This window comes from Bufo bufo, chromosome 3 (assembly GCF_905171765.1).
Source record: "Bufo bufo chromosome 3, aBufBuf1.1, whole genome shotgun sequence".
In the NCBI taxonomy this organism is placed as follows: domain Eukaryota; kingdom Metazoa; phylum Chordata; class Amphibia; order Anura; family Bufonidae; genus Bufo; species Bufo bufo.
Genome location: NC_053391.1, coordinates 388749496 through 388771101, shown reverse-complemented (window position 1 = coordinate 388771101; position 21606 = coordinate 388749496). Strand labels below are relative to the sequence as shown.

General features: G+C 43.1%; 1 protein-coding gene across 2 annotated transcripts in view; it reads left to right on the top strand.

Moving 5' to 3' along the window:
* The window catches only part of VPS53 (VPS53 subunit of GARP complex), a 175439-nt gene that overhangs the window by 126530 nt on the left and 27303 nt on the right, over positions 1–21606 (top strand). For both annotated transcript variants that reach the window (XM_040424767.1, XM_040424768.1), the window contains 2 exons: positions 7887–8035; positions 18598–18667. In XM_040424767.1, coding sequence (XP_040280701.1) covers positions 7887–8035; positions 18598–18667 — 219 coding nt within the window. The remainder of the gene's footprint in view (positions 1–7886; positions 8036–18597; positions 18668–21606) is intronic.

Here is a 21606-nt window from a genome sequence, read left to right as displayed (position 1 = left end):
TATGTCCTACCTTTATTCACATGGAATCAATACAGTGCTCCATGCAGTCCCAGACTCTCACATATACGTCCTACAGAGATCGGTGCCGTGCCTATCTGTCTGCATATGTCCTACCTTTATTCACAGGGAATTAATACAGTGCTCCATGCAGTCCCAGACTCTCACATATACGTCCTACAGAGATCGGTGCCGTGCCTATCTGTCTGCATATGTCCTACCTTTATTCACAGGGAATTAATACAGTGCTCCATGCAGTCCCAGACTCTCACATATACGTCCTACAGAGATCGGTGCCGTGCCTATCTGTCTGCATATGTCCTACCTTTATTCACAGGGAATTAATACAGTGCTCCATGCAGTCCCAGTCTCTCACATATACGTCCTACAGAGATCGCTGCCGTGCCTATCTGTCTGCATATGTCCTACCTTTATTCACAGGGAATTAATACAGTGCTCCATGCAGTCCCAGACTCTCACATATACGTCCTACAGAGATCGGTGCCGTGCCTATCTGTCTGCATATGTCCTACCTTTATTCACATGGAATTAATACAGAGATCGGTGCAGTCCCTATCTGCCTGTATATGTCCTATCTTTATTCACAGTGAATTAATACAAAGATCGGTGCAGTCCCTATCTGTCTGCATATGTCCTACCTTTATTCACAGGGAATTAATACAGAGCTCCATGCAGTCCCAGTCTCTCACATATACGTCCTACAGAGATCGCTGCCGTGCCTATCTGTCTGCATATGTCCTACCTTTATTCATAGGGAATTAATACAGAGAGCGGTACCGTGCCTATCTGTCTGCATATGTCCTACCTTTATTCACAGGGAATTAATACAGAGCTCCATGCAGTCCCAGTCTCTCACATATACGTCCTACAGAGATCGCTGCCGTGCCTATCTGTCTGCATATGTCCTACCTTTATTCACATGGAATTAATACAGAGATCGGTGCAGTCCCTATCTGCCTGTATATGTCCTATCTTTATTCACAGGGAATTAATACAGAGATCTGTGCAGTCCCAGACTCTCACATATACGTCCTACAGAGATCGGTGCCGTGCCTATCTGTCTGCATATGTCCTACCTTTATTCACAGGGAATTAATACAGAGCTCCATGCAGTCCCAGTCTCTCACATATACGTCCTACAGAGATCGGTGCCGTCCCTATCTGTCTGCATATGTCCTACCTTTATTCACAGGGAATTAATACAGTGCTCCATGCAGTCCCAGACTCTCACATATACATCCTACAGAGATCGGTGCCGTGCCTATCTGTCTGCATATGTCCTACCTTTATTCACATGGAATCAATACAGTGCTCCATGCAGTCCCAGACTCTCACATATACGTCCTACAGAGATCGGTGCCGTGCCTATCTGTCTGCATATGTCCTACCTTTATTCACAGGGAATTAATACAGAGCTCCATGCAGTCCCAGTCTCTCACATATACGTCCTACAGAGATCGGTGCCGTGCCTATCTGTCTGCATATGTCCTACCTTTATTCACAGGGAATTAATACAGAGCTCCATGCAGTCCCAGTCTCTCACATATACGTCCTACAGAGATCGCTGCCGTCCCTATCTGTCTGCATATGTCCTACCTTTATTCACATGGAATTAATACAGAGATCGGTACAGTCCCTATCTGCCTGTATATGTCCTATCTTTATTCACAGTGAATTAATACAAAGATCGGTGCAGTCCCTATCTGTCTGCATATGTCCTACCTTTATTCACAGGGAATTAATACAGAGCTCCATGCAGTCCCAGTCTCTCACATATACGTCCTACAGAGATCGGTGCCGTGCCTATCTGTCTGCATATGTCCTACCATTATTCACAGGGAATTAATACAGAGCTCCATGCAGTCCCAGTCTCTCACATATACGTCCTACAGAGATCGGTGCCGTCCCTATCTGTCTGCATATGTCCTACCTTTATTCACATGGAATTAATACAGAGATCGGTGCAGTCCCTATCTGCCTGTATATGTCCTATCTTTATTCACAGTGAATTAATACAGAGATCGGTGCCGTCCCTATCTGTCTGTATGTGTTCTACCTTTTATTTACAGTGAATTAAAGGGGTTGTCCGAGTAATTTTTTTGTTCTTTCTAGTTTCCTAACTGGGCAAATGTAACAGCTTTCCAATTAACTCACTTTATCTGCAGTGGCTGGTTTCTCAGATTTCACTGAGGGTCACATGACCTGTGATGTCAGCTTCTCTCCCTGCTCTGATAAAGTTTGTTTACAAGCCTGTAAAGGAGACATCACTGTGCTGGCCACGCCCCCTTCACTGCCGGCCTGCTCTAACCTAGGATTCTTAACCCCTTCAGCTGAACAGACTGGCTAGCTGCAGCAGGCAGTGAGGAGACAATTCTAGGCACTGGAGCTGACAGACTAGAGAGAGCATTGCGTAAGAAGGTAGGGGAAAGATCCTGTGTGTATTAGCAGTGTCATTATACAGCTGGGACTTGTAGTTCTACACATACAACATGCTGCTGAGTCTCCCAGCAGGCAGACATGTCACTCAGGGCAGCACTTGTATTCACTACTTAGCAGTGCAGGGGGAGGGGCATAGGTTGTTTTTATTGCATGTAAACAAAGGGCCAGAAAAGAACCAGGGAAATGAGGAAATTGATATTTTTTTTGGCATAAAACTTGCTTAGCTTAGTTATATATCGCTGCCCATCAGATTTTCGGACAACCCCTTTAATACAGAGATCGGTGCAGTCCCTATCTGCCTGTATTTCATCTGACAGTTTATTTTCTTCAGTGAATACAGTGGAGAAAAAAAATATTTAATAGCTTTGCTTTCTCCTCATCGCTCTCTGCAACTATCCCCTCATGACTCTGTAAACCGCCGACACCTTCAGATTTATACTTTTTACCATTTATATAATTGAAGAACATTTTAGGGTTAGTTTTGCTCTCTTTGGCAATTAATCTCTCGGTCTCTAGTTTGGCTGTACCTCTCACAATTAGATTTTAGGATGCTTTAAAATATCCCATTTTGTGGCTGTATTTTTATTTTTGAGGACTTTTTCCCAGTTAGTTAGGCCTATGGCCTCTCTTAGTTGGCTAAATTTAGCTTTTTGAAGTTTTTGGTATTTTTGTTCCTCCCTGAAGAAACACTCTTTTGAATGACAATTGAAAGGTTATTACTTTCTGGTCACTATTTCCCAGGTGCCCCCCGACCTGCACATCTGTTGTTCTGTCAGGTCTATTGGTTAATACGAAGTCCAGTATGGCCGTCCCTCTTGTTGGGTCCTGAACCAGTTAGGAAAGGTAATTGTCTTTGGTTATTGCCAAGAACCTGTTTCCCTTATGAGATATAAAAGATTCAGTTTCCCAGTCTATATCTGGGTAGTTAAAGTCCCCCATAATAACCACCTCATTATGATCTGCCGCCTCGTCTATCTTGTTTAGTAGGAGATTTTCTGTGGACTCTGGTATATTAGGTGGTTTATAGTAAACTCCTATTAGTAATTTATTGTTGTTTTTAGCTCCATGTAGCTCTACTCACAGTGACTCCACATGTTCATGACCCTCACTTATATCTTCCCGGAGTGTGGGCTTTAACCAGGACTTTACTTAAAGGCAGACCCCTCCCCCTCTCTGGTTTTGGCTATCCTTTCTAAACAGACTGTAACCCTGTACATTAACCGCCCAGTCATAGCTATCATCCAGCCATGTCTGTTATTCCCAGTATGACATTGTCCTCCTCACACATCACTAATTCCAGTTTCCCAGTTTATTTAGTCAGGCTTCTGGCATTAGTATACATACATATTTTGTACCCTACACTTTTCCTTCTGAGCTGTTCTAGTCCCACCCTCCATTCCACCCCAGTCCCATTACCTTGCCTTAGGTCTCTATCTTCCCCTCCTATAACGTAATCCCCCCCCCCCCCCCCTCCCTAGTTTAAACACTCCTCCAACCTTCTAGCCATCTTCTCCCTCAACACAGCTGCCCCTTCCCCATTGAGGTGCAGCCCATCCCTACGATAGAGCCTGTAGCCAACAGAGAAGTCAACCCAGTTCTCCAGTAACCGAAACCCCTCCTTCCTACACCAGTTCTTGAGTCACTTGTTAACCTCCATAATCTCCCGCTGCCTTTCTTGTGTGGTTCGTGGTATCTGTAGTATTTCGGAAAATACTACCTTTGAGGTCCTTGCCCTAAGCTTTTGACCTAAATCCCTAAAGTAATTTTTAAGGATGCTTCACCTACCTCTAACTTTGTCATTGGTTCCGATATGGACCATGACCGCTAGATCTTCTCCAGCCCCTCCCAGTAATCTGTCAACCCGATCCGCGATATGTCGAATTCGAGCGCCAGGAAGACAGCACACCGTTCAAGGATCCCGGTTTTTGTGACAGATTGCCCTATCTGTACCCCTAATAGAGTCTCCAATTACTATCCGATTAACTACCAGCACCTGTCTGGTCTGCCCTGCTCTTACTGGAGCTGACATTCCCCTGACTGGCAGAGGAAGTGTCTGGCTGCAGTAGTGCTCTCCCTGAACTGACATCCCCCTCATCCGCCAAACGTGTAAACTTGTCGGGGTATGTCAGATCAAGGCTAGCCTCCCTGGCACTCTTCCCTCTACCCTGCTTTCTAACTGTTACCCAGCTAGCTACCTCACTTTCCTGAGCCTCCTCGCTACCACCCTCCCCCACATCTACCCCATAGAGTGCCTGCTTAGTGAGCAGCAAACTCTTTTCCAAATTGTCAACGCTTCTTAGTGTTGAAATTCTCCAGTTTATATACTCGATGTGCGATTCCAAACAAGCAGTTTTCTCACATTTTGAACAAAGATATGCACCCTCAAATGGCTTTTCCAGAACTGCATACATTAGACAAGATGTGCACTGGACTGCGCTGTCAATAATGGAACACATACTAAATGGGGATTACACAAGAAAAGAGAAAAATACAATATAGTGCAGTGATAAGAATCTAACTTACTTTAGTCCCCTCCTAAAGTCCCTGAATCTCAAGTCACGTAATCTAAAGTAACACACTGTAACTCAAACACGCGAACGCTTACAAACTCGCATTATTTGTCTGCTTGTATAAATGCAGATCTCAAACTAGCCTGCGATGTATCAGCTGGAGGGAGGAGGGGCCGGTGTCATGCAAATGTGGCCTTTCATTGAAGTTCCGATCCCCAGCCCCATCTTACTACTTACTAAATGTCCTGTAGGATGTAGCAGGCAGAGCAGGGCGGTGTGCCGGCCGTAACTCACTGACGTCATGTGCCTGCGCCGCCTACTTCATTCATAAAGTAGGCGGCGCAGGAACGTGACATCAGTGAGTTCCGGCCGCCCGCCCTGCTCTGCCTGCTACAGCCTACAGGACATTTAGTAAGTAGTACAGATGGGGCTGGGGATTGGATCGGAACTTCAATGAAAGGCAATAAAGCAGTGAGTGAGCGGTGGGGCCGGAGTATAGTGACCGCACCGGCCCCGCCACATTTGCATGACACCGGCCAGGGCATATGTGGATGGCACTATTATGGGGTGGGGGATATGTGGATGGCACTGTTTGGAAGGGGGGGGAGATCTGTGGATAGCACTGTTATAGGGGGGGGGGGGGAGATCTGTGGATGGCACTGTTATGGGGGGTGATCTGTGGATGGCACTGTTATGGGGTAGGGGATATGTGGATGGCACTGTTATGGGGTGGGGGATCTGTGGGTGAAACGTGCCATCCACAGATCACCCTCCCCATAACAGTGCCATCCACAGATCACCCTCCCCATAACAGTGCCATCCACAGATCACCTCCCCATAACAGTGCCATCCACAGATCACCCCCCTATAACAGTGCCATCCACAGATCACCCCCCTATAACAGTGCCATCCACAGATCACCCCCCCATAACAGTGCCATCCACAGATCACCCCCCCATAACAGTGCCATCCATAGATCACCCCCCATAACAGTGCCATCCACAGATCACCCCCCCCCCCCCATAACAGTGCCATCCACAGATCACCCCCCCATAACAGTGCCATCCACAGATCACCCCCCCATAACAGTGCCATCCACAGATCACCCCCCCCATAACATTGCCATCCACAGATCACCCCCCATAACAGTGCCCCCCACAGATCCCCCCCATAACAGTGCCCCCCACAGATCCCCCCCATAACAGTGCCCCCCTCAGATCCCCCCCATAACAGTGCCCCCCTCAGATCCCCCCCATAACAGTGCCATCCACAGATCCCCCCCATAACAGTGCCATCCACAGATCCCCCCCATAACAGTGCCACCCACAGATCCCCCATAGTAGTGTCATGCACAGACCACCATTAGTTCAAAACCCACCAAAAGCACACCTTTTGGTTAAAAATATTTTTTTTCTTATTTTCCTCCTCAAAAACCTAGGTGCGTCTTATGGGCCGGTGCGTCTTATAGGGCGAAAAATACGGTATATGTCCTATCTTTATTCACAGTAAATTAATACAGAGATCGGTGCAGTCCCTATCTGCCTGTATATGTCCTATCTTTATTCACAGTTAATTAATACAGAGATCGGTGCCGTCCCGATCTGCCTGTATATGTCCTATCTTTATTCACAGTGAATTAATACAGAGATCGGTGTCGTCCCTATCTGCCTGTATATGTCTACCTTTATTCACAGTGAATTAATACAGAGATCGGTGCAGTCCCTATCTGCCTGTATATGTCCTATCTTTATTCACAGTGAATTAATACAGAGATCGGTGCCGTCCCGATCTGCCTGTATATGTCCTACCTTTATTCACAGTGAATTAATACAGAGATCGGTGCCGTCCCGATCTGTCTGCATATGTCCTACCTTTATTCACAGGGAATTAATACAGAGATCAGTGCAGTTCCTATCTGCCTGCATATGTCCTACCTTTATTCACAGTGAATTAATACAGAGATCGGTGCCGTCTCTATCTGCCTGTATATGTCCTAGTTTTACTCTCTGAATTAATATGGGATTCTGTGTATCTGTTCAGATGCAGAACACATATTTATCTAATGCACATGTCTTTTACATGATATCGCAGATATTTGATGGATGCATTTGCAGAAAGGTATTACTTAAAGGGGTTTTCTGGGATTTTACAAGTACTGTAATGCCTAGGCCTATTGAAGTCAATGAGTTACCAGCTCTGTCCACTACACAGTGGATTTCCGGCACCAAACCCTTTAAAGAGATTGTATGAGATAAAAGAAGGGCATGTTTTTTTTTTCCCCCTAGTTGGCATTTTTGTCCATTGGCATTGGCTGTGCCTAGTAGGGGAGCTCAGCCACATTTGTTTCTGAAACCCTTGATGATCTGATGCGATCACCAGGAAGCTGCAGCAGATCATACATTTCCCCAGCAGTAGTAATCATTCACATTAATGCCACAAAAAAAAAGGGAACTCCGGCAACAGTAAACAATAAACAATAAAAATTCTGCCAGAATTTACGCCCGAATTGTGATGCAAAATGGCGCATTTTAGGTCCCGGCCCTTTCCCATGAATTTCCGCCTCCTCTAAGCCCCACTTCTTTGTTGAGCATGTTGGAAAAAAGTGTATAAAACTTAGATGTGCCAAATTGCGCAAATTTTCACCACTTTTGTAGATTGTTTTTTGGAGCAGACACGTTAATAAATCTGGGCCAATGTTCTTCATTTTTTTTAAATCAATAGGAACAGTGACTGGATTGGTGTGATTAAACAGGACCTGAGATAAAGGCCTTCATTGATTAGTCCCTCTTTTTATTTGCGCATTACAGTGTTCAGTTGTTAGGAATATCCAGTGTTACTTTTATAGTACATTTTCTCCTTTTATATTGAATATTTGCTGTTTTTTTTTTTTTTTTTTTTTTTTTTTTTTTTTTTATACAGATGCAGTGGCAGAATGTGGAACATGTTGGTGATCAAAGTCCCTATGTTACTTCAATTATTCTACATGTGAAGCAGAATGTCCCTATTATTCGAGATAACTTGGCGTCTACCCGAAAGTATTTCACTCAGTTCTGCATAAAGTTTGCAAAGTAAGTTACTAATGTTTTGATTGACTTGATGAATATGGTCCTGTATTTTCAACATCCAAATAATTTTGTTTCCAGCAGAATTACTAGAAACCATTTTTTTTTCAGTGGTTTTATGGGTTTTCTTGCCATAAAGGAAAAACTGTAGTTAAGTTTGAGGCCAGCCCTTTGGAACACAACTACATGAAATAAGTGGATCAGACATTGTGCAAAGTTTACCCTTTTGGTATTTTAAGTATATGTAAATAGTTTCTTTGCTAGAAGTTTTTATACAAATTAAGGGTTTTCGTTTTTCTCCATTTGTTTTTGTTTGTGGATGCAATTAGATTTTCCTGGCAGAGCGCTTTAGAATAATGTTGAATAGTATTATGTTGCTGGCTCCCTTATAATACTGCCCAAAAATGGTTTAACCACTGCTGATTTAGGCTACATGCACTGCTCATGGGCTTTGCAATAGTCTACATCTTAGATAAAGTGAGAAAATACAGGTTCCCATAAACAGCAGCCAAAGTTCTACAGATGACATCTGCAGGTGTTTTAGTTTTCCAGTTTTTATGGGGAATTTCTTAATGTACAATTCTCTCATTGGAAGTCTGGGGAGAGTCCAAATTGAAAAACAGAAGGGGAAGATGTACATGAGGTAGGCAGCTACATGAGCATATTTGTTACAAATCATAGTAATCCTAGAAAACCCCTTTAAACTAATTATTTGTGCCCTAAAAAAAACTCACCAGCCCATAATGTTTTAGAGGAAGAAATTAAGAAAATATTTTCATCAGACTTCATGTCAGACTCCCAGTGTTAATCAGACCTCAGAGCAGACCAGCAGTGATTCTCACTCCTCACATCAGACCCCCAGTGTTGATCAGATCCCAGTGTTGAAGAGACCTCAAATCAGACCCCATTGTTTCTCAGATGACGAAACTACGTAGTGTATCTCAGATCAGGCCCTCAATCAGACCCTCAGGGATTCTCAGACCTCACATAAGACCCCTAGTGAGTCTCAGACCTCATATCAGAAAAATGAATCAACTCGCCGCAACCCAGGAGATCCTCTTCTTGCTGCACTGTGCTGTGACCTGCTGTTGCACAGCTTCAGCTCCTAGAGTGGGCCTACATCCTCATATTGTGCGCAGGTCACAGCACAGCGTGCGGCACGGGCAGATGAAGACCAGGCAGCGGTGAGTACAGAACCAGCACAGGGAGCGCTTTATTCACCGCTCCCTGTCCTGCTGTACTAATGACTGCTTTCATAATGGAAGCTGTCATTAGTATTTGCCCCATAAGGCGTACACACTGTCATTTTACCCACACTTTTGGGTGGGAAAAATACATCTTATAGGGCGAAAAATACGGTACTTGATTGGTGGCCACTTTTCTAGTGAAATCTGCCTAAGAACAGCCACATTTCTTCATGTCACTGATTTATCAATGTACAGCAAACTTGTGTCAGACAGCGTGATTGTGATTGCAGTATGTTTTTTTATTATTATTATTATTATTATTATTATTGGGTTCTATAGACGTTGCATGTCTATACAGTAGCAAATGTCTCAGCCTTCTTTTGGAGGTATATGTCGGAAAATCCTTCAGATGTACACGATGAAAGACTAAAACAAAGAGAACAGAGCCTTCACGGAAATCTGGCACCAGTGGCCTCCTTATCCAACTGTTGGCATAGACACATAGCTGTGGTTCACCTGATTAAATCACTCTGGGGTAGATTTATCAAAGGAAAGCTGGCTTAGTTGCCCCTAACAACCAATCAGATTCCACCTTTCATTGTTCAGAACCCCTTTGGAAAATGAAAGGTAGAATCTGATCAGTTGCTATGGGAAACTTAGCCAGTTGTACTTTACATCAGTTTTGATAACTCAACCTGTATTTCCTTTGTTGATCCAAGGCTGTGTTCCTGAGTTATAATACTTTTTCTTAATATGCAATGAGGGCGTCATCGTTGCTCTTGTTGCACCCAAGCTCACTCACTTCTGTGGCGAGCCACAGAACGGAATGGAGCTTGGGTGCAACAAGAGCAATGGTGATGCCCTCAAAGCAGCAAAGGCCGAATTAGCATATTAAAAAGTATCATAACTCGGGAATGGAGCCTTCGATCAACAAAAGAAAAAAGACCTGTGTTCCCTTTGTTTAATAGGGAGGTTGCTGGTGACAGATTCCCTTTAATTGTATAGATTTGGTTTCATTCCAGCCACTAGTAATTCTTTCTATCCCTCCCTATGTCCCTGAGTGTATTGATATTTTCTAGTCAAGCGTAGTCCCCTTTTATTTTCTCTCCGACTGATTGGCTAGGCTTGTTTAGACACCTGGTTTGCCTTTCAGCAGTATGGGCAAGCTTCACATTTCCTTTACTTATTTATGTTTTGTCCCAGGACCAAGTTCATATAATTAAGCTGTTCTGCTTGGATCTTTTATAGTGTTTATTTTAGGGGAAACGCTCCATCCTTTTATGTTAGGACAGGGATACTTTAGTGTTTACAAATTACAATTAGAACATGGCTATAGTATGTTTGTAGAGATTTTATTTTTCATTATTTCCCATACAACAGCAATCATAACCTGTAAATTACATTTAATGGAAAAATCCTAGCTTTTTCCTATACTGGTATTAAAAAATTAGGCTAATTATCCTAGCGTTGCATTAGTAACTGTAACAAGTTAAGATATGGTATTTAAGTATGTTCACTAATATGGCAGATAGACTTACAGCGGGAGATTTCTCAAGGCTGGTGGAAAGTAAAACTTGCTTGGTTGCTCATAGCAACCAATTAGATTGATCCTTCCATTTTCCATAGTGGCTCTAAAAAATGAACAGTGGAATCTGGTTGCTATGGGCAACTAAGACAGATTTTCTTTATACCAGTTTTGATAAATCTCCCCCTTAGGGTCCATTCACACGTCCGTTTTTTCTTTCCTGATCTGTTCTGTTTTTTCAGGAACAGATCTGGACCAGATCTGGACCCATTCATTTTCAATGGGTCCTGAAAAAAATCAGACATTGAGCTGTCCGTTTTTTTCCAGGACCCATTGAAAATGAATGGGTCCAGATCTGGTCCAGATCTGTTCCTGAAAAAACGGAACAGATCAGGAAAGAAAAAACGGACGTGTGAATGGACCCTTAATGTCTGTCTGTTTCCGCCTAGGGATGGAAGGTCCCTGAAATGAGCTTCTGATGTAGATGTTAACAGTCTTAGAAATAAAAAATAAAAAAAGACAAGATACTTTAGTTTCCTGCTACTTACTTTTTCCAGTGCATCATTTTATTTTACTTTTTCCAGTGCATAATTTTTTATTGAAAATGCTATTTTTTATTTACAATCAGTCATCGTCAACCAACATACAGTGTACTGTAATGCAGTGTAGGCTATGAAGTAGCACACATTATAACAATCACCATATATGACAATACACCATAAAGTACACCTACACTATATGTATACATCACCTCACATCCTTCACTAGCATTCTTGCCTACTTAACAAATAACTGCACTTTTTTAAAGAACATCTGTCAGTAGATTTGCACTTATGAAACTGGATGACCAGTTACATGTGCGCTTGGCAGCTAAAGGGATATGTGTTGGTCTCATCTTCATATTTGCCCACATTACAGAGAAAATTATGTTTTATTATATGCAAATGAGCCTCTGGGAGCAACGGGGGCGTTGACATTACTCCAAGAGGCTCTGCTTTCTCTGCAACTGCCACGTCCTCTGCACTTGACAGCGCAGTGTAAACGTGATCACGCTTGTTCCTGACTTCTTCTAAAGTCATCAAAGTGGAGAGGGCACACATGAACATGGGACCAACACAGATGCCTTCAGCTGCCAAGCGCACATGTAACGTGTCAGCCAGTGTCATAGGTACAAATCTGCTGACAGATGCCCTTTAATGTGTAGGGGAAGTGATTATGATTACTTTTTAAATATACTTTATTAGGTTATTTTTTATTAATTTTTTTGTACAAAAGAACTGTCTCTGAGGTTGTCCATAATCCGTCTTCAGCGCTGACTGCAGTACCGAAGGCTGAGGACGCTCCTTGCTCACTCATACATGCCGTATATAGGGACAGGAACTTCTTCTCCCTGCCTTCTGTGCTTACTGTGAGTGGTGAGCTCAGACTGTCCGCTCTCATGGACCTCCTCGACGACTCATTGGGTGGCGAGTGTGCTAGGTATAGGGACTTCCATACCACTGACAGTATATTCATGTCGGAGAGAGAGAGCAGAAGTATTTCTATAGTATATAAGGTTATTTATATAGCTGTATAGTAGACGGGCACTGAGGGAAGCAGGACGACTCTGCATGTAAGTACAAAATCTCCTAATAAAGTAAGGGAAAAATAATCATAGGGATAGGAAAAAAGGTATAGGGAAGGGGACATAACAGGCCTAAAGCTTTATTTGAAAGACAGACACATAAAGTGGAGAGGGGTTAATCCTGTTCATCGACTTCTGGACTATCCAAGGGGGTCAACCTGAGGTGTTGTAGGACAAACATGCTGTCCCTTTTCAAGATAAGGTGGATCCTAGCAAGCTATATAGCATCCTTAAATCAGTTCTTTCCAGGAAATAGTCCATTAAGTAGCGACGTTTACAATAGGTTTTTCCTGGGTATAGATTATGAGTTCGCGTTCAAGGGCATCCAACAGACCTTTGTACAAATAGGCACTCCCAAAAGAGTGCAAACATGTTTCATCTGTGAAAGGAAACCTAGGGCAGTACTGGGTCTTGAACAGATTGCAAGCATGCTTAATCTGTCAATAGCCACATTAGGGTTCATGCACACAAACATATTTTCTTTCCGTGTCCGTTCCGTTTTTTTTTGTTTTGTTTTTTGTTTTTTTTGTGTGCATTCCGTTTCCATATGTCCGTATTTCCTTTCCGCCAAAAAATTAGAACGTGTCCTATTATTCTCTGCATTACTGACAAGGATAGAACTGTTTTATTAGGGGCCAGCTCTTCCGTTCCGCAAAATACGGATTGCACACGGACATCGCACGTATTTTTTGCTGATCCATTTTTGCGGACCGCAAAATACACGGTCGTGAGCCCTTAATCTAAACAGTCTATGTACTAGTGGCAGAGAGTCTTGGAAAACACTCCACCAAGCCCCTTGTTCTAATGAAATTGGGTTTCCACAGGTTAGGCTTGATTGCCTCCACTTGGTGTTCCCTCATTAATCAAATAACATCTCCAAATAACCATGAAGGAGCTGTCCCACTGGTCACAACCATTGAAGAGAGACAGTGAAGTATGGAGACTTAGTTTTCAGGCAATGCTCCATGGGAAAAAAAAGTATGCAAATGAACTCATACTAGGATTTCCTGGTTGGCTGGATGAGGTGCCTTAGATGTAGCTCGGGAGGGGAGGTACTGTTCCTCAGTGAAACGACACTTGTTTTATGGAGACTTTTCAAGCGGTTCTCTATTGGGAAAAAGTATGGGAACGCTGAAACAGGGTTACTGGTTTGACCTTGTAGAACTCTGAGCATTTTCACCAAATTATCAATACAGTGATCTTTTATAAAGGAGCATTGTGAAGGATTAGTATTAGATGTATCTTAAAGGGGGCTGTGCCAAGTTTAGGGGATAACTAACTGATTTGTTGGAGTCCAAACACTTTAAAGAGGACCTTTCACCTGGAAAAATATTGTGAACTAAGTATGCTGACATATAGAGCGGCGCCCAGGGATCTCACTGCACTTACTATTATCCCTGGGCGCCGCTCCGTTCTCCCGTTATGCCCTCCGGTACCTTTGCTTTGTAAGTTATAGTAGGCGGTGTCTTCCCTTGTCCTGTGGGCGTCTCCTTCTCCTAGGCTGTAGTGCTGGCCAATCGCAGCGCAAAGCTCACAGCCTGGGAGTTTTTTTTCTCCCAGGCTGTGAGCTGTGCGCTGCGATTGGCCAGCGCTACAGCCTAGGAGAAGGAGACGCCCACAGGACAAGGGCAGACACCGCCTACTATAACTTAGTGAGCGAAGATACCGGAGGGGATAACGGGAGAACGGAGCGGCGCCCAGGGATAATAGTAAGTGCAGTGAGATCCCCGGGCGCTGCTCTCCATGGCAGCATACTTAGTTCACAATGTTTTTCAAGGTGAAAGGTCCTCTTTAACCTCTTAAGGACATAGGGCGTACAGGTACGCCCTTGTGCCCTGGTACTTAAGGACACAGGGCGTACATGTACGCCCTGTGTATTTTCGATCACTGCCGTGCGGCTGGCAGTGATCGGAACCCGGTGCCTGCTCAAATCATTGAGCAGGCACCTAGGCTAAATGCGCGGGGGGGTCCCGTGACCCCCCCATGTCGGCGATCGCGGCAAACCGCAGGTCAATTCAGACCTGCGGTTTGCTGCGATTTCTGAAGTTTCTGGTCCCCGCAGTCCCTGACCGCGGGGATCAGAAACTTTATATGCCTAAAAAAAAAGTTTTATTCACCCCCCCCTGCACCCCCGAATGATTTTTATGGTGGCGGGAGGTGCAGGGGGAGGGTTGCGGGCGGTGTGGGCGGTGCGGGAGGCGGGCGGTGCGGCAGGCGGGATCGCGATCCCCCGCCCGCCTCCCCTTGTATAATCGTTGGTGTCTAGTGGGGATACCAGGGTGCCAGCACATTGCTGGCACCCTGGTATAAACGGCTGACATCTGCGATGCGATGTCAGCCGTTTAACCCTTTCCATACAGCGGTCCGTACGGACCGCTGTATGGAAAAGGTTAACAGCGCAGGGAGCTCCCTCCCTCTCCCATCGGGGGGCTGCTGTGCCTTTGCAGCCCCCCGATGGGGAGGGAGAGAGCCCCCAGACAGCCCCCCGACAGATCCCCTCCTTACCCTTCCCCGTCTGCGAAGTTCTGAGCAGACGGGGAAGGTTCCCATGGCAACAGGACGCCTCTCAGGCGTCCTGCTGTCCATGGTGCTGAACAGATCTGTGCTGAAAGGCATAGATCTGTTCAGTGTAAGTAAAATACAGTACAGAACAATATATATTGTACTGTACTGTATTATTCAGACATCAGACCCACTGGATCTTCAAGAACCAAGTGGGTCTGGGTCAAAAAAAAGTGAATAAAAGTGAAAAAAAAGTAAAAATCAAAAAACACATTTATCACTGATAAAAAATGAAAAAAATAAAATTCCCTACACATGTTTGGTATCGCCGCGTCCGTAACGACCTGATCTATAAAACGGTCATGTTACTTTACCCGAACGGTGAACACCATAAAAATAAAAAATAAAAAACTATGATGAAATTGAAATTTTGCCCACCTTACTTCCCAAAAAAGGTAATAAAAGTGATCAAAAAAGTCGCATGTACGCCAAAATTGTAACAATCAAACCGTCATCTCATCCCGCAAAAATCATACCCTACCCAAGATAATCGCCCAAAAACTGAAAAAACTATGGCTCTCAGACTATGGAAACACTAAAACATGATTTTTTTTGTTTCAAAAATGAAATCATTGTGTAAAACTTACATAAATAAAAAAAAAGTATACATATTAGGTATCGCCGCGTCCGTATCGCCCGGCTCTATAAAAATATCACATGATCTAACCCCTCAGATGACCACCGTAAAAAAATAAAAATAAAAACGGTGTAAAAAAAGCCATTTTTTGTCATCTTACGTCACAAAAAGTGTAATAGCAAGCAATCAAAAAGTCATATGCACCCCAAAATAGATGCCAATCAAACCGTCATCTCATCCCGCAAAAAATGAGACCCTACTTAAGATAATCGCCCAAAAACTGAAAAAACTATGGCTCTTAGACTATGGAGACACTAAAACATTTTTTTGGTTTTAAAAATGAAATAATTGTGTAAAACTTACATAAATAAAAAAAATTGTATACATATTAGGTATCTCCGCGTCCGTGACAACCTGCTCTATAAAATTACCACATGATCTAACCTGTCAGATGAATGTTGTAAATAACAAAAAAAAAACTGTGCCAAAAAAGCTATTTCCTGTTACCTTGCCGCACAAAAAGTGTAATATAGAGCAACCAAAAATCATATGTACCCTAAACTAGTACCAACAAAACTGCCACCCTATCCCGTAGTTTCTAAAATGGGGTCACTTTTTTGGAGTTTCTACTCTAGGGGTGCATCAGGGGGGCTTCAAATGGGACATGGTGTCAAAAAAACCAGTCCAGCAAAATATGCCTTCCAAAAACCATATGGTGTTCCTTTCCTTCTGCGCCCTGCCGTGTGCCCGTACAGCTGTTTACGACCACATATGGGGTGTTTCTGTAAACTACAGAATTAGGGCCATAAATAATGAGTTTTGTTTGGCTGTTAACCCTTGCTTTGTAACTGGAAAAAAAATATTAAAATGGAAAATCTGCCAAAAAAGTGAAATTTTGAAATTGTATCTCTATTTTCCATTAAATCTTGTGCAACACCTAAAGGGTTAACAAAGTTTGTAAAATCAGTTTTGAATACCTTGAGGGGTGTAGTTTCTTAGATGGGGTCACTTTTATGGAGTTTATAATCTAGGGGTGCATCAGGGGGGCTTCAAATGGGACATGGTGCCAAAAAAACAGTCCAGCAAAATCAGCCCTCCAAAAACCAAACGGCGCACCTTTCACTCTACGCCCCGCTGTGTGCCCGTACAGTAGTTTACGGCCACATATGGGGTGTTTCTGTAAACAGCAGAGTCAGGGCAATAAAGATACAGTCTTGTTTGGCTGTTAACCCTTGCTTTGTTAGTGGAAAAAATGGGTTAAAATGGCAAATTAGGCAAAAAAATGAAATTCTCAAATTTCATCGCCATTTGCCAATAACTCTTGTGCAACACCTAAAGGGTTAACGACGTATGTAAAATCAGTTTTGAATACCTTGAGGGGTGTAGTTTCTTAGATGGGGTCACTTTTAGGGAGTTTCTCCTCTAGGGGTGCATCAGGGGGCTTCAAATGGGACATGGTGTAAATAAACCAGTCCATAAAAATCAGCCTTCCAAAAACCAAACGGCGCACCTTTCACTCTACGCCCCGCTGTGTGGCCGTACAGTAGTTTACGGCCACATATTGGGTGTTTCTGTAAATGGCAGAGTCAGGGCAATAAAGATACAGTCTTGTTTGGCTGTTAACCCTTGGTTTGTTAGTGGAAAAAATGGGTTAAAATGAAAAATTAGACAAAAAAATGAAATTCTCAAATTTCCTCCCTATTTGCCAATAACTCTTGTGCAACACCTAAAGGGTTAACAACGTATGCAAAATCAGTTTTGAATACCTTGAGGGGTGTAGTTTCTTAGATGGGGTCATTTTTGGGTGGTTTCTATAATGTAAGCCTCGCAAAGTGACTTGAGACCTGAACTGGTCCCTAGAAATTGAGTTTTTGTAAATTTCGGAAAATTTTCAAGATTTGCTTCTAAACTTCTAAGCCTTATAACATCCCCAAAAAATAAAATATCATTCCCAAAACAATTCAAACATGAAGTAGACATATGGGGAATGTAAAGTCATCACAATTTTTGGGGGTATTACTATGTATTACAGAAGTAGAGAAACTGAAACTTTGAAATTTGCAATTTTTTTTCCAATTTTTGTTAAATTAGGTATTTTTTGGTGCAAAAAAAATTTTTTTTTTGACTCCATTTTACCAGTGTCATGAAGTACAATATGTGACGAAAAAACAATCTCAGAACGGCCTGGATAAGTCAAACCGTTTTAAAGTTATCAGCACTTAAAGGGACTCTGGTCAGATTTTCAAAAAATGGCCTGGTCCTAAGGTGTAAAAAGGCTGTGTCCTTAAGGGGTTAAGCCCCACTGGTCCCGAGAATGGGGGGGTTCTGTTCCCTTAATCTGATGTGCATGTGCCCTGTCGCTCCATTGATTTTCTATAGGACCACAGTAAATAGCCGAGCGTTGTACTTGGCTATCTCCGGCAATCTTGTAGAGAATGGATGGAGCAGCAGAACACATGCTCGACCCTGCCGCTCCATCAGATCAGGGGAACGGAACCTCTGGTCTCAGGATTGGTGGGAGTGGTCGGACCACCACCAATCAGTCAGAATAGTGGATAACTGCAAAACATGGCACAACCGCTTTAAGTTTTCTTTATAATTCACCTGTAATTTTCTCAATGTATTGTCATGTGAGGTGTCATTTCTTGCACTTTCTATAGATAAGTATGTTGATTGCAGTCTCAGCTACAGTTGTGAATGACAGGCCATTGGAGGCTTCTGTGATGAGTACAGTGTATACAATGCAGAGGTTATTATCTACACTAAGGGAACATTCTCTGCTTTCTTCATACTGTAGATTCCCAGAGCACATACTTTTTAGTGGGTTATATGATCAGATTTGGTGCGTCCTATAGAGTGAATACACACATAGCAGTGCTACAATGCTTTTGCCACACTATTGGAGAACATTTTCAAGGAGGTTTAAATAAAACCACAATGTGTTGCCTCACCCTAGAGATCTTGTAAACCAGATGACAATATATGATGACATTGGTTTTCTTTTTAACACAGACATAATAACCAGTTATGACATTTCGTGTGTGCTGCGATCATATTTGCATTTAGTCATTTGCTTTGACTTCTGTTTTGCAGCTCCTTCATTCCAAAGTTTATCAACCACCTTTTTAAATGCAAGCCTATTAGTATGGTTGGAGCTGAACAGGTATGTAGAGTTTCACTACAGATCTGGTATTTACTACACTTACGATTTCATTGTTTTACAAGGGTCCTATTACCCCTGCAGATGAAGCAGGAAATTGTCGGGAAGGAAGCGGTTCTCCCCGGCAATCGTCTGCTCGCTGGTGGAGGAGACCGCTGCTATTACATACAGCTATCTCTTCCTCAGGATGGGGAGGAACGATCGCTTATGCCATTGCTCATCCCCATACTGAATCACTGTTTGCCTGCAGCAGATCATGATTACACAGCACAATCTGCCGCCGACAAACCTGGATTTTTAAACCTGCTAAAAGGGTCCAATTACCCGATGAACAAACATTTGCTCATTCATCGGGTAATTGGCGGCAGTATTACACTCCCAGATAATCGCTAACGAGCGTTCCTACAAACACTTGTTAGTGATAATCTGAATGATTATCTTCAGGTGTAATAGGGCCTTAAGCGTTTAAAGTCCCTGTCTGGTCAGGTAATCACGTTACGTATGTCAGGGCTCAATAACTACTGTATATTCACCCTGGACATCCTTTCCTCAATAGGACTGTGGTAGCAGTGGTAGCCACTGTTGTAGTCCCAATTGCAGTGATGGACATTTTTGTCTTAGACGCTCCCTACTCTTTACTGACGGCTGTAATGCACAGTTGCAGAATGTAAGTGAATGCACTGGGCAGCTGGCGACAAAACTGCAGCCCTATGCCTTCTGAAGATGTGGGCCACATTGGGAGAAACAGATTAACACAGGGTCGAACTGGCCTACCAGAGTACAAGATGATCTTCTGGTGGGCTTAAGCTCTTATACCACAGTGGGCCCCAAAGATCCAACAGGGAAAAAACATTGGAGCCAGTTACTTGCTAGTAGAGTTTATTTCTTTGATTCAGAACTTGTTAGACTTTATAGATGATGTATGAGTTGGGCCCTGAGGCCGACTGGGAACTTTAAGTGGTCTTGGAAAAAAACTAGAAGTAGCCATATATTGTAGGCAGCCCAAATTGACAGAACACAGGGCCAAAATAAGTAGATGGGGCTAGCAATATTGTAGTGCAGCACAAAATACCATCCCAACAGATCCAAATATCACAGTTCAGCATGAAATACTGCTGTCCCAGCTGCAGTATTCAATTATATCACCATCCTTAGGATGGCAATACAGTATACAGTTAAATGCAGGAGGTCACTTTCCGCCGCCTGCCAGGTGTAGAAGTACCTAATGCGCCTAGCATTAATTTATGTTCAGAACATCAGATTGCTATGTACTCAGAGGAGGGCTTGGGCGGTCCCCTGGGCATTGACACACAGGAAAATTTCTGGTTGGGCCCCAAGAAAAATTTCTTCTGATTGGTCCAAGAAACCCCAGTCCAACACTGGACTAACATATCTTCATTCAAGTGAGTGAGGCTGCGCTACCATTACTTTCACAGCTAGTGGTAGGAGCTAAAATGAAGGGGTAACAGCATTAAAGCAGTGCTGTGGCCCCTTTATTCTTAGATCCGGGTATGCCATCACTTTCTGTGATGAAAAAAATTCATCAGTTTTTGTTTGTATTGCGTGTTTTCTTTTAGAGAAATTGCATTTTTTTGTATTATTGCAGCAGCCATTTTTGCAAGTGTAGCCCGATTGGTTCTCAGGTTTAAACAAGCTTCCTTTTAATTTTGTCAGGTTTTTTTTTTTTGCGCTTGAACAGCCAGTTTAAAGAACAACCAATATGTCTGCCCTTTCTAGTATCGCCTCCACAAAAACGGCTCTACATCAAATCATTAGCAAACATTTTCAGATTTTGTAATATACGACCTATTTTAGGTGTTAGGTATTTTGATTGTGATAGAAAGTAAGTCTTGTGTCTACTTACACAAGCTATGATTCAGTCTTTGCTGACCGTGTACTATACTGTATGTCTTTGGTGTACAGTATACCCCTAGGGTCTATACTAAGAACAGCTGGTATGCTATCCGAGCACAATAGGTCTGTGTTTCATTTTTGACAAGCTGTATCTAGTAGCTGTGCTGACACCAATTGCAGAATTGTGTAGCCCTGACTTGTCTAGATCTGTGGTTATCAAAGATCTTACAGTCTGCTTCCTTGCATTGATCTTTCCAGCAGTTTTCTTACAATTCAAAAATAAATCTTTTAAATAACTTGAGAATAAAAAAAAGATACAGCAAATCTTTAATTGTAACAGCAAATAATGGCCCGCATTTACTAATTTACTAATGTCACAAACTGCGCCCAAATTTTGTATCTAGTTCTCGAGAAGTCCTCTACACCTAGTTTGTCAAGGGACATGGCTTACCAGGAAAAGGGTGTCGCTTCACAGGAAAGGGGTTGCGCCAAAATTGCCCCACAGCTCTGGTTTAAAATTGTATCTTCAAACTAAGCCAACTAATAGTTGGTAGAGAGTTAGACAAATGTGTGTCTCCCTGCACCATATTTCTCATCCAGCCTGAGCCCCTTTGATAAATCTGGTGCAGATCTAGAGAGCCCAAGTCTACACCATCTGTAGGGTTAGTAAATCTGCCCTACTATATCATTATTATGTAGCAATACAGGAGACGATGCCATCGTCTTGGGATCCTTTTGCACAGGCAAATTTGCTGGCCAACGATGAGCGCCATTTGAAGATGCAGCATGTCATGTTACATGCTGTTTACAGGCACCAGTCATTGGCTACGGGAACAAATGTTTTATCTTCCCCATACAGTACTGGTTTATCAGAAACGCATCCCAGTTCACACACCAAAACAAGTGGCTGATCATTTGCTGGGTGATCGGTGGCATGTTTATGTGCAATAATGTCCAGGAGAGGGACCTGCGGCCCCCAGTTGGGTATATAAGTACTTGATGCTACCAGCGTTAGTTAATGCAGGGAGCCTCATATCCTTATGTACCTGGTTAGTGGCCATGAGGGGGACTTGGGTGGCTCTCTAGGC